The sequence below is a fragment of the Wickerhamomyces ciferrii genome, contig 00331 (assembly GCF_000313485.1).
Source record: "Wickerhamomyces ciferrii WGS project CAIF00000000 data, strain NRRL Y-1031 F-60-10, contig 00331, whole genome shotgun sequence".
NCBI classification, from domain to species: Eukaryota; Fungi; Ascomycota; class Saccharomycetes; order Phaffomycetales; family Wickerhamomycetaceae; genus Hansenula; species Hansenula ciferrii.
The window spans coordinates 1-12213 of NW_011887409.1; the positions used below are offsets into that span (position 1 = coordinate 1).

The window sequence follows — 12213 nt, forward strand, 5'->3', positions numbered from 1 at the left end:
AAACTTTCCAAACGTAATTTCTCATCACACACGTCCGATAACTTTTCCTCCATAGCTTCCTGAGCAAGTTCTAGCTTGATGATAAGTTCATTGTAGATAATTGATGGTGTTGCTTCGATAAATCTGATATTGGCTGAATCATCGTTGGAATTTCCACCTATTACCCATAGTCAACCTGTCAACCACCAAAATTATTCGGTCAGAACTCGTCCTTGTTAGCTCAGTTGGTAGAGCGTTCGGCTTTTACAGTCAAACTAGGGAAAACCCATTTCTTTAGCGGAAGTTAACCGAAATGTCGGGGGTTCGAGCCCCCCATGAGGAGTTCTATTTTTTTATATTAATACTTGGATAATTATGCTTACATTGCTGTTGTAATTGGGGATATTTCCTTTTTTTTTGGTTTTGCTATGACTATGATTGTTGATTTTATTGTGGTGCTTTTTATGGTTCTAAAAGCAATCAGTTGTGTTGTTTTGGTAATGTTTTAATTTTGTTCAAATGTGTTAAATTGTGTCATGCGATTGATTTTCAGGTACCAAAATTGATCTGAATTATAAGTAGTTGGTAAATATACTTAAGGATTGGCTATATATGTCAATTAAACTATGGGGATTTCGAATATGTAATTAATATTCGATAATAACCAGTAATTAATGAGATATTTGGGTTTGCAAAATTTTCCATTTTGCAAGTTTTTCCAAAATATCAATCTAATAAATTTTATTTTAAGTTTAAAAATGGAAAACTTCAAAATTGGTGATTTTTCAAACTGCTTTTTTTGACTCAAAACTATAACCACTATAAAGTAAAATTAATTCCAAAGATATTACAATATTAAATCAACCATCTCTTCACCAAAAATTAATTAATAAATTAAATTATTAAATCACACTTTATACCAAAAGTCGGAATTAAAATCTAAACCGGTGTCTTTTGTTTTGTTTTCTCGAATAAGAAAATCCAAAATAAAAATAAAATCAACTTTTCCAATGAAACAATAGAAAGTACTGATTATAATACAAAGAGATAGTCGTTCATTAAGCTGGTATACACTCGTTTGGCTACTATACTTTCACTCATTTGGCTACAGAGAAACAAGCGGTTCGATTGGTCAGACGACACGTTAGTTTTTGAATTGTTTACTTTTAGATCTTTGTTGGTATAAAAGGTACACCGTACGACGGAAAAGGGCTTAAACTTGATATTGGTTTATTATAGATTATATTGTATTACATTAATTGGAAAACTACACAAGGATTATAATGAGAGTCAAATTCCATGCCGAAAAAGCTTTTTTCAAAACAGATACAATTGATCCTTTCACTGGGTTACCAATTTATGTATTTGATTCAAATTTTTTACCTTATTTAAATGAATCTTTTGATAAAGAACAATTTGAAATGTTAATGGTTAAAGCTTTCAAGAAAATCATTGCAAGAATTCCTAAACATCCTTATGTTTTGATAGCTTTCACTTCGGGTTTCAAAAATTTTAATAATAGTAATAATTCTTGGGTTACTTGTCTTAAATGTTATCAAATTTTACCTGATGAATTGAAAAACTTTTTGAAAAAAATTTATATTGTTCATGAATCTTGGCTAGTTAGATCAATGATTCAAGTGCTTAATAATGTTTTGAGAGTTGGTTTCCTAAAGACAAATTCTTTTAGTGGTGAAAAAATTGATCGTTTAATTTATTGTAATGATTTAACTGAATTATCAAAACATATTGATATAACTAAAATTAGAATAAGTTTAGATGTTTATCTTTATGATTTACAATTTGAACCTAGATTAATAATACCATATTCTTCCAAGAAAAATTCTAAAGATTATAAATTTTATAAAGATTTAATTTTTAATAGAATTTCCAAAAGATTATTAATTGAAAGTTGTGATTATGAATTAGTATTCACAAAACCTGGGAATCCAAAAAGATTAGGGATATTATATGATGCTATTGAAAGAGGGAATTATCTTGATGTTTCACAATGGGATATTTATGTTATTGGTTCATTATATTTATCTATTTTAAGAAATGATTTTGATACGCTAATTCCAATTGATATGATTGAATTACCTATAAGTGATGAATACAATTATACACTGGAGACATTTCATAAGATCATTAAAACTAAAGGGAACTTTGATGTTTTAACTAAATTTTTCGAAATTTTAATTAAATTAATTGAAAATAATCAATGGACAAAACATGATTTGAAAACAATATCAAAGACAATAACACCAACTTTATGTAATTTGAAAATATCATTGAAAAATAGTGATTCTATTGCAATTGGACAACGATTTATTAAGAATTTATTAATCAATTGGGATCAAATAATAAAAGATACACAAGAACAAGAACCACAAGAACAACCAGCATTAGCATCAGCATCAGTCATTCCACCTACACCAAGAAAAGTTTCATTCCATAAAAGAACTCCATCAATACAAAGAGAACCTAAAATATTACCAAATATACCAACCCAAAAGAGAAATGTTTCATCATCATCAACAATTTCTATATCAAGTGAATCATCTGAAGAAAATTCTATAAATATTGAACCTACAATAACTTCAAATCCAATTGAATTAAAGAAAGATCATAAAGAAAACAAAGTATTATCAGATGTCACTAAATCCTTGAATAAACAACCAATTCAACCTCCATCAATAACTAAAAAACCAAATAAAGTTATAACTAAATTTAGTGATGGATATAGTTCAATTGAAGGAAAGAAAAAAGTTAATCAATTGGCTAAATTGTATGAAGAACGATTAATGGGGTTGGAAATCATGAAAGATATGAAATGAATTAAATAAATTATATAATGATGAATGAAATAAATGAAAATAATGAATAAAATATTGAAAAATACCTTTTAGTTTAAATTTTTAGTTTATACCTTTTGATACGCGAAACAAAACGCGTAAAAATTCTAGATTTGAAATTTTATTTTAATCGCGATTGACATTTTTATTGTGTGAATTTTGATGTAATTTTGTAAGTTTTAGTTTAAATTTAGCTCAATATTTAGTTTGAGAATTGATTGTTTATTGTTTTTGGAAAAGCATTGTTACGCTCTTTAATTTATTGGAATTGATTAGAATTGTTTTATTCACAGAAGTTGTGTTTTTATTGGGATTATCAATTGTCATACCGTCATACCATATAAAGAATATTATTCTCATTCCCAAAAAAGAACATAGTCAATAATATCAAACAATGGATTTCTATAATGATGAAGAATTAAGGAAATTAAGGGAACTAAAGACTCCTCATATAGCCGTCCCTCAAAAATTTAAAGATTTGTCTCCAACAAAACCATTGAATTGGATAGTTAGACAAAAAGAAGAAGAAGAAGCTGAACAAATACAAAAAGAAAGTGAAATTAAACCAAATTATAATTCAATAAGTAAAGACTCACCAAAATTAAATTCTAATACTTCTATAAATACTCATTTAACTGAAACTACAATGGATTCTTATGAGACTGCTTTAGATTATCAAAAATCTCATTCTGTTTCTTCATCAATGTCAAATAAAGAAAATGAGAATGTGAATTATAATGAAATTGAAGATTTAAATGAAGAACAAGATGATTCAAATTCTACAATAACGAGAAATCATCAACAACAGGGTGATACGACATTAGGCCTAGGTATAGGAGATTTATCATTATCAAACCCTGTTGAAGTTACAAGGCAAAATAATTGGGATTTTGAAAAACCAAATTCACAATCAAATTCACAATCAAATCTTTATAATGATGACCCAACTCCCAAAATTGAAGACTATAGATTTAATAATCAATATAAATACCCCCCTCCAAGTATAGACTCCCCTAAATCATTAGATCAATCAACTCCATTAATTCAACAAGAAGTTATAAATTCACCACAATCAATTAATCAATATAATAATGATCCAACACCAAAAATTGATGATTATGAATTCAATGAAAACTATAACTATAAGCCAAACATAAACATTAAAGATCAAGGTGGATTATTATCAACTCCTAAACCAAAAGTTTTCCATCCATCTCATGGAAGTATAAGTTATAACGTTACACCTGTTTTAGAACCAACAACTAAAGAATCAGATAAAGGTGGGATAAGTCGTTCAACAAGTCCTTTAAATCAAACAGATGCTCAGATTGTTGAAGCTAATCAAATTGCTATAACACCTGTTAAGACATCACCAAGAAAGACAAGTACTACATCACCAATTAAAAAAGAAGTAGAACAACAAGATACAAGTATAAATGATACAAGTTTGGGGAATGATACTACTTATTCAAATGAAAGTGAATACTTGAAAGATTTAAAAAAAGAAAAACATAATACAGTGAGTTTATTATCTGGTGGTAATGATGAATTTAAAGGATCAAATATGAATAGAAATTCTGTTATTTTCAGAACAACAAAAGAAGATGAAAAAGAAGTTTCATTATTTTTAAAAGCATTACATTCATTTGATTCAAATTCTTTAGAATTAACTTCAGATTCTGCCATTTGTTTATCATTTGATGCGAATGATGTTGTTTTCGTTCATTCTGTTGATACTAGTGGATGGGGTGAAGTTACAATGATTAAAAATTTTAAAAGAGGTTGGGTACCAATTAATTATTTTACTGAATTGATTAAAACTAATGAAAATAAATTAAACAAGTCTAAAGTACCTTTAAAATATTTATTAATTTCAAGTTCAAAATTTTTAAGAAATCCAATTGATGAAAATGATGGTGGGATTTCTATTAATTATATTAATGATATTAGAGATGGTGTTAGATATCTATTAGAACAATGTGATTGTCTCTCTAGATCAACTGAAATTGTTAAGAAAAAACCTATTATAAGAAGAATTAGGAAAAGTTTATTAGCTGATTGGTACTCATTAATGATTAAAGCTGATTCATATAAACATAAAGTTTCATTAGTTCATATTGAAACATTACAATTGATGGTGCTACAAGTTATTAGGAAATCATTAGCATTTTTAGAAATTTGGGGAATTGAAAATGAATTATTAAATAAAGAAAAATTGGAAATTGCAAATAAAAGATCAATAGAAAAACAAAAGGATAAGAAAAGTAATATTCCATACTTGTCAAAACAACCTTATGCTAAAGAACGTTTGAATGAAATTCATAATTTATTATTCAATTATATTGGGTTAATTTTAGGGAGATTAGATATGATTGAACATAATCCTTCCGGGTGTCAATTATTAGAAAATTTAATTCATCAAATGATTTTGCTGCTTAGAGAGATTCTTTATATTTCTAAATCATGTGTCTTGATTTTAAATGGTCGAAATACTAAAGTGGAAACAAAATTTGATGATAATTTAGATACGCTACTTTCATTGGTTTCTGAGTTAGTCTCTGCAGTTAAGCTTTTCGTCACCAAAACCATCCATGAAAATTACGATGCTGGCATGGTCAAAGTACAAGATGGGCTCTATTACTACTCTGCTGAAGGTGACGAGTTGATTGGGATTGTGTCCAAAATGACGAGATCGATTTCTGCTTCAGTCGAGAATTGTTTCAGGTACATAACGTTGATCGGCGATTTCACTTTAGGCGAAGAAAAAAGATTCCCAGATTTCCAATTAATCAAGATAACACCGGATTCTTTCATCAAGACATGTTCTGAAGGGTTGTTGAAGACGCTTGACAAGGGCAAAGTGGACTTGAAGATGCTGCAACGGTCCACTGTGAAGAGACAGTCTCGGTTCTCGATGGTTCGTTCGGGTAGAGATAGTGAGCTGAGGTTGACAAGCTCGGGTACTAATCTTTTACAAGAATTTTTACCAGATTCTAAATCATTTGTACGTGATTCCGTGTTTGAGCCTTATTTAAATGAATCTAATGATGCTAGTGATTTACAAATTCCATTTGATATCAAGAATGAAGTTGTCTATGATTCTCAGGGGAAATTGATTGGTGCTTCTTTTAGAGGCTTAGTTTACTTGTTAACTGATGAATTAACAAAACCTGATCAATTTTTAACTTCATGTTTCTTTTTAACTTTTAAATTATATTCAAATGGTGTGGAATTAATTGAAGAATTGATTGCAAGGTTTAATATAACAAATAAATTTGATATTAATGATGATTATGATGAATTAGGTGAATATTCTTCATATGATTCTAGGCTGAAGAATAGAAGGAAATTGATTTGTAAAATATTTCAAATTTGGTTACAAAGTTATTGGGATTATAAAAATGATTATAATTTATTACCAACTTTAATAAATTTTTTCAATGAAGGTGTTTCACAATTTTTACCAATTGAATCTAAAAAATTAATTGAATTATGTTCAAAATTAACTGGATTAACTCCAAGTAAGATTAAATCATCACCATCAAATTCAAATACAATTATTTCAAACTTATTAAGTGAATCTAAAAGTTCATCTTCTATAACAAATGGTTCAATTCAATTAGTCAAGAGAAATTTAGGTTTAGCTAAAAGATCATCAGTAATTTCCACTTCAAGTTCAGTACCATCAATAGTTTCCATAAATAATGATTTAGATGATGATGATTATATTTTTGAAGAATATGAATTAGCCAAGATGAACACCACAACAAGAAATTCAATGTTATTACCATTACCACATTTAACTTTTAATAATAATTCATTATTAAATAAATCACAAATTCATGAAATTGAAGCTTTAGTATTACAATATAGAAGATTTTTAGGTTCAAGTTTATGGGAATCTCATAACTATTCACATTATTCACCAATTGATACTGGGTCTTTACTTGATAAATGGGTCATTGCTTGTCAAACTCCAATGTCGCAAGTTATTAAAATTGATTATAATTTAGTTGATTTAAATTCATTTGAATTTGCTAAACAATTAACTTTAATTGAATCAAGAATCTTTTTATCAATAAAATCTGAAGAATTATTAAATGGTAATTTCACACAAAAAAATTTTAAACCAAATTCATCAGAAAATATTTCAAAATCTTTATTATTTACAAATTTATTAAGTGAATATGTTTTTGATTCAATTTTAACACCAGGATTATCATTAAAGAAAAGAATCTTACGTTTTAAAAATTGGTTAAATGTTGGTCTTTCATGTTATTATTTAAAAAATTATAATTCTTTAGCTGCTGTTATTATAAGTTTACAAAATCATATTTTATCAAGATTAGATGATATTTGGTTAGGATTGTCAGAAAAATATCAAAATTTATTTAAAGATTTGATGAAAATTATTCATCCAAATAATAATTATAAAGGTTATCGTTTCAAAATTTCTAAATTATTTGATGATAATGATTCAAAATGTTCAGTACCATTGGTTCCATATATTAATTTATTTTTACAAGATTTAACATTCATTGATGAAGGTAATAAAGATTTTAGAAATTCAAATTCTTTTCTACGTTCCAAAATTATAAATATTGATAAATTTTTAAAAATTTCCAAGATTGTTTCAAATTTAGAATTTTTACAAGTTGGTTATGATCATTTACAACAATCTAAAAAATCTAAAAGAAGTTCAATCTTTAGTTTTAATTCAGGTACTTCTTTAAATGATAATGTTGCTCCTTTATTACCATTACAAGAATTTATCCTTTTAGAATTTTGGAGAGTTCATCAATTGAATTTGAAAGAAGATGATAGATATTGGAAATTAAGTAAACGTATTAAACCATGATTAATGTGCTTTTGTTATTGTTTTTGTTATTTTTGCTGCTGTTGTTGTGTACTATTATGATTTAGGACATTTCATTCTATTTGATGTTTTTTTAGTTTTATGTTAATTTTAAGTTGTTTTGTTTAAGGATTACCTTGATGGTATATATATAATAAATATTAATGATCTAACCTACATGTAAGTTTTTTTAATGAATATTCACAATCTATGTATGCATTTATAACTTTTCCTTTTCTTCCTTTTTTTAAATCAAAAACAAAAATCATAGTTATATATCTTTTTTTTTTCTCCTTCTAGTACTATTATACAAAACAAATGATTAAATATAAATATATATAAGATATTTTCAAACAATTTAACCAGCACAGCTGATTTCATATTTGAAAATTTATTAAATGACAATTAAATGGGTGGGGGTAGTAAGTTTGATTAAGCTTTTGCAGCAGCTTCAGCTTCAGCACGACGTAAATTACCAATATGATTAATTGCTGAACCAGCTTTAAAGAAATCAACTTGATCTTTAGACATTGTATGTTTAGTTTCAATTTCAAAAGTTTCACCATTAGCTTTAGTAACTTTAATATTAATAATTCCACCATTATCACCATTTTTTTCCAACATATCAACTAAATTTGTTGTTTCCAAGACATCACCATGACTTAATTTATCATAATCAGCTTCATTTGCAAACCATAATGGTAACATACCTTGTTTTTTCAAATTTGTTTCATGAATACGTGCAAATGATTTAACTAAAATCATTTCACCAGATAAAAATCTTGGTGATAAAGCAGCATGTTCTCTTGCAGAACCTTCACCGTAATTATGTTCAGCAACAACACACCATGGTCTTTGATCTTCTTTCCATTTAATCATTAATTCTGGGATTGAATATTTATCACCGTTTAAATCATATGCAGTATTAACTTCACCAGTTTCTTTATTTTGTGCACCGATTAAAGTATTATATGAAATGTTTTCTAAATGACCTTTATATTTTAACCAAACACCTGCAGCTGAAATATGATCTGTAGTACATTTACCTTCAACTTTCATCAACATGTTTAATTTCAATTCTTTTCCATTCCATGGTTTGAAAGGTTCTAATAATTGTAAACGATCAGATTCTGGGGAAACATTAATATCAACTTCTGGATGTGGTTGAGGATTTAATGGTGGATAAAATTCTTCTCTACCTGAAATAAAACCTTCATTTGGTAATTCATCACCTTTTGGAGGTTGAAATTGGAAAGTTTCACCATTTGATAATTTAATTGAATCTTTAATTGGATTAAAATTTGAATCACCTGAATAAATCATTGCAGTAACCATTTCTGGTGAAGTTAAGAAATTCATTGTATTTCTATTACCATCATTTCTTGCTCTAAAATTTCTATTAAATGAGGTCCAAATTGAATTAGTTTCACTTGATTTTTTATTAATATCTTGTCTATCCCATTGACCAATACATGGACCACAAGCATTCGCAAGGACAATAGCACCATTTGATTTAAAAGTATCAATTAACCCATCTCTTTCAATAGTTGCTCTAATTTGTTCGGAACCTGGGGTAACGAAAAATGGAATTTTTGGTTTTAAACCAACTTGTTCAGCTTGTTTAACTAATGAAACAGCTCTTGACATATCTTGATATGAAGAATTTGTACAAGAACCAATTAACCCAGCACTAACTTCTTCAGGCCATTGGTTTTCCTTAGTTACTGAACCAAATTTACCAATTGGAGTTGATAAATCCGGAGTGAAAGGACCATTAACATGAGGTTCTAAAGTACTTAAATCAATTTCAATAATTTTATCATATTGAGCACCTTCATCAGCTTTTAAAAATCCAAATTTAGCATTAACTTCATCTGCAGCATAAGCCAAAGGAGCTCTATTTGTACTAATTAAATAACGTTTATGAGCTTCTTGATATGGGAAAGTTGAAGTAGTTGCACCAATTTCTGCACCCATATTACAAATGGTTGCCATACCTGTACAACTTAATGATTCAACACCTTCACCAAAATATTCCACAATAAAACCAGTACCACCTCTAACTGTTAAGATACCAGCTAAATGAGTAATAATATCTTTTGGAGAAGTCCAACCATTCATTTTACCAGTTAATTTAACACCTAAAACTTTTGGAGCTTTTAATTCCCATGGAGTACCAGTTAAGGCATCAACAGCATCTGCACCACCAACACCAATGGCAATAGCACCTAACCCACCAGCATTTGGAGTATGAGAATCAGTACCTAACATCATTAACCCTGGGGCACTAAAATTTTCCAAAACAATTTGATGAATAATACCAGAACCTGGACCCCAAAATTGAATACCATATTTTTCACCACAACTTTGTAAAAAATCGAAAACTTCTTTATTTGTTGCAATTGAAGATTTTAAATCTTTTTTTTCACCATCTTTACCAACGATTAAATGATCACAATGGATTGAAGCTGGAACTGCAGTGGATTTTAAACCACAAGTCATGAATTGTAATAGAGCCATTTGTGCAGAAGCATCTTGCATAGCAACACGATCAGGATTTAATTTTAAATATTCTAAACCTCTGATTTGTTGAACAGAACCTTTTGCAAGGGATTCTTCAGGGTTAACAAGATGTGAATATAAGATTTTTTCAGCTAAAGTTAATGGAGTATTATTTAAAATTTTATTAACTTGACCTAATTTTGAAACTAATTTTTGATATGGAGGAACTCTTGATTGGAATTCATTTGGAATTTGAGTAGTTAAATCTGCAGAGGTAGCAAGAGTTCGTATCTATTGGGTTATAGTTAGTATATTTTCACTTTGTTGTTGATGTTTTGAGTATTTTCTTCATGACCCATTATTCTTGATCTAGATCCCAATATAATTATGACTCAACCGATAAGAAAAAAAACGTCAAAAAAAAGATGGAGATCTAGAACCAAACGATGGGAATGAACTAAAAGTAACTTACTTGAACTCTTCTGACCTGTTGCAATGAAGATCTGGCACTCAACATTGTGTTAAATTCTAGTCTAATTATTGATCTTTTAAGATTTGAATTTTAAAAGTGTCAAAATTATTTGGTTGTATAAATTTATTTCACTTTTTTCACTTTTTCATTTACAAATGAAAACACTCGAAATTTAAATTGGTCATAGAATTTGTCAGAAATTATGTAATCAGAAATTAATGGTCTTGTCACGTGAGATAAGATAAGAGTGAGACTGGGACTTGAAGACTAAAAGACTAATAGACCCCAGACCCTGTTTACATCTGAAATTATTTTTTAACTTTAAACTTTTGCAATTTCTTATTTTCTGGTAAAACTTAAATTTGTGCAATTGAACCTTTTTCACAATTACTAGTTGTTCCATGGAAAATATTAATTAGATCTACGTCATATTTAAAATATTAGTATATTTATTATTTTATTAGTTCTATATTCTATGGTATACTTATTGTTGATTACGAACAAAATCAGTAGCCATGTTATAAACCCTTGCACGTTCTTTCAAAACATATGAAACTTCTTCTGAATCACTCATGGTTTTAACTTTGTTATCAATTTGTATTAGATTAAAATGACATTTCTTCAGTAAATTTGACTTGGTTTTCAATTGATTTGATAAATTTAATAAGTCACCTTCTGTTAATTTGGAATTAGATTCATGATCTACAGCACTTTCCAATTCATATTTGATAACTTTTAATTCATTTGATACTTGACCATATGTTTCATTAAATTGTTTATAATATTGGAATATTTGTGGTAATGATTGTAATTCTTTTGATAATTTTTCTTTAATCTTGATAAAATCTTCTAATGTTTGATTTCTCAAGTTATTAATATAATAATGATTATACATTGAACGTATCTTTTTATGAATAAATTCTGTATTTCTATTAACTTGAATAAATTTATCTTCAACTAATGTATGAATTGAATGATATAAATCTTGTATTTCATCATTTGTTTTAACTTGATATTCTATTGATGGAACTTGTAATGCTTCAATATCTAAAGGATCTTCATTAGGATCATCCAATACAACTAAATTTAATCTTGATGGTGTATAATATTCTTCACGAGCATTTGAATTCATGGGTATAACTCTTGAACCTTGTGAAGACCCAGCGGTTGTTGACCCAGCGGCTGGTGTTGAATTATATTCTGGTGGTGGAACAAAACCTTGTAAGGCATCGTTATAAGATGGTGGTAACTCTGTAGTGGACATGTTGTGCTTCTTGCTATTGTCTATTGTTGATACTGATAAGATGATATATTCAAGATAATGTAACCTTCTGGGGATCCTTTGTATTTATATACACGTCAATTGAAAACATCTGATATTGATTTGTTTGAATAAGAAAAGATAAAGTTATGTCATGATACAGCTAAGAATTTAAATTCCTTTTTATCAAGCATTTTAAATTTTAAGCTGCCGTCATTTTTAGCCTAGTTTTAGGTTCATTACCAAAAGTTTAATCGATTTTATTTAATCGTTGTAAATTATTACGTAC

At 28.0% G+C, this 12213-nt stretch overlaps 4 protein-coding genes across 4 annotated transcripts; 2 read left to right on the forward strand and 2 right to left on the reverse strand.

The window, feature by feature from the left end:
* Positions 1-1262: 1262 nt before the first annotated feature.
* On the forward strand, positions 1263-2816 carry ECM25 (Ecm25p; the record flags this gene model as incomplete). Its single annotated transcript, XM_011272705.1, has 1 exon — positions 1263-2816. One exon carries the CDS (start codon positions 1263-1265, stop codon positions 2814-2816), a length of 1554 nt encoding a protein of 517 aa, XP_011271007.1.
* Positions 2817-3228: 412 nt separating this feature from the next.
* Positions 3229-7692, forward strand: BN7_6745 (Ras family guanine nucleotide exchange factor BUD5; the record flags this gene model as incomplete). The annotated part of the gene is made up of 1 exon (XM_011272706.1): positions 3229-7692. One exon carries the CDS (start codon positions 3229-3231, stop codon positions 7690-7692), a length of 4464 nt encoding a protein of 1487 aa, XP_011271008.1.
* A 429-nt stretch (positions 7693-8121) lies between these two features.
* ACO2 (aconitate hydratase ACO2) lies at positions 8122-10708 on the reverse strand (the record flags this gene model as incomplete). Its single annotated transcript, XM_011272707.1, has 2 exons — positions 8122-10482; positions 10664-10708. 2 exons carry the CDS (start codon positions 10706-10708, stop codon positions 8122-8124), a joined length of 2406 nt encoding a protein of 801 aa, XP_011271009.1.
* A 439-nt stretch (positions 10709-11147) lies between these two features.
* BN7_6747 (uncharacterized protein) lies at positions 11148-11927 on the reverse strand (the record flags this gene model as incomplete). Its single annotated transcript, XM_011272708.1, has 1 exon — positions 11148-11927. One exon carries the CDS (start codon positions 11925-11927, stop codon positions 11148-11150), a length of 780 nt encoding a protein of 259 aa, XP_011271010.1.
* Between the last annotated feature and the right edge of the window lie 286 nt (positions 11928-12213).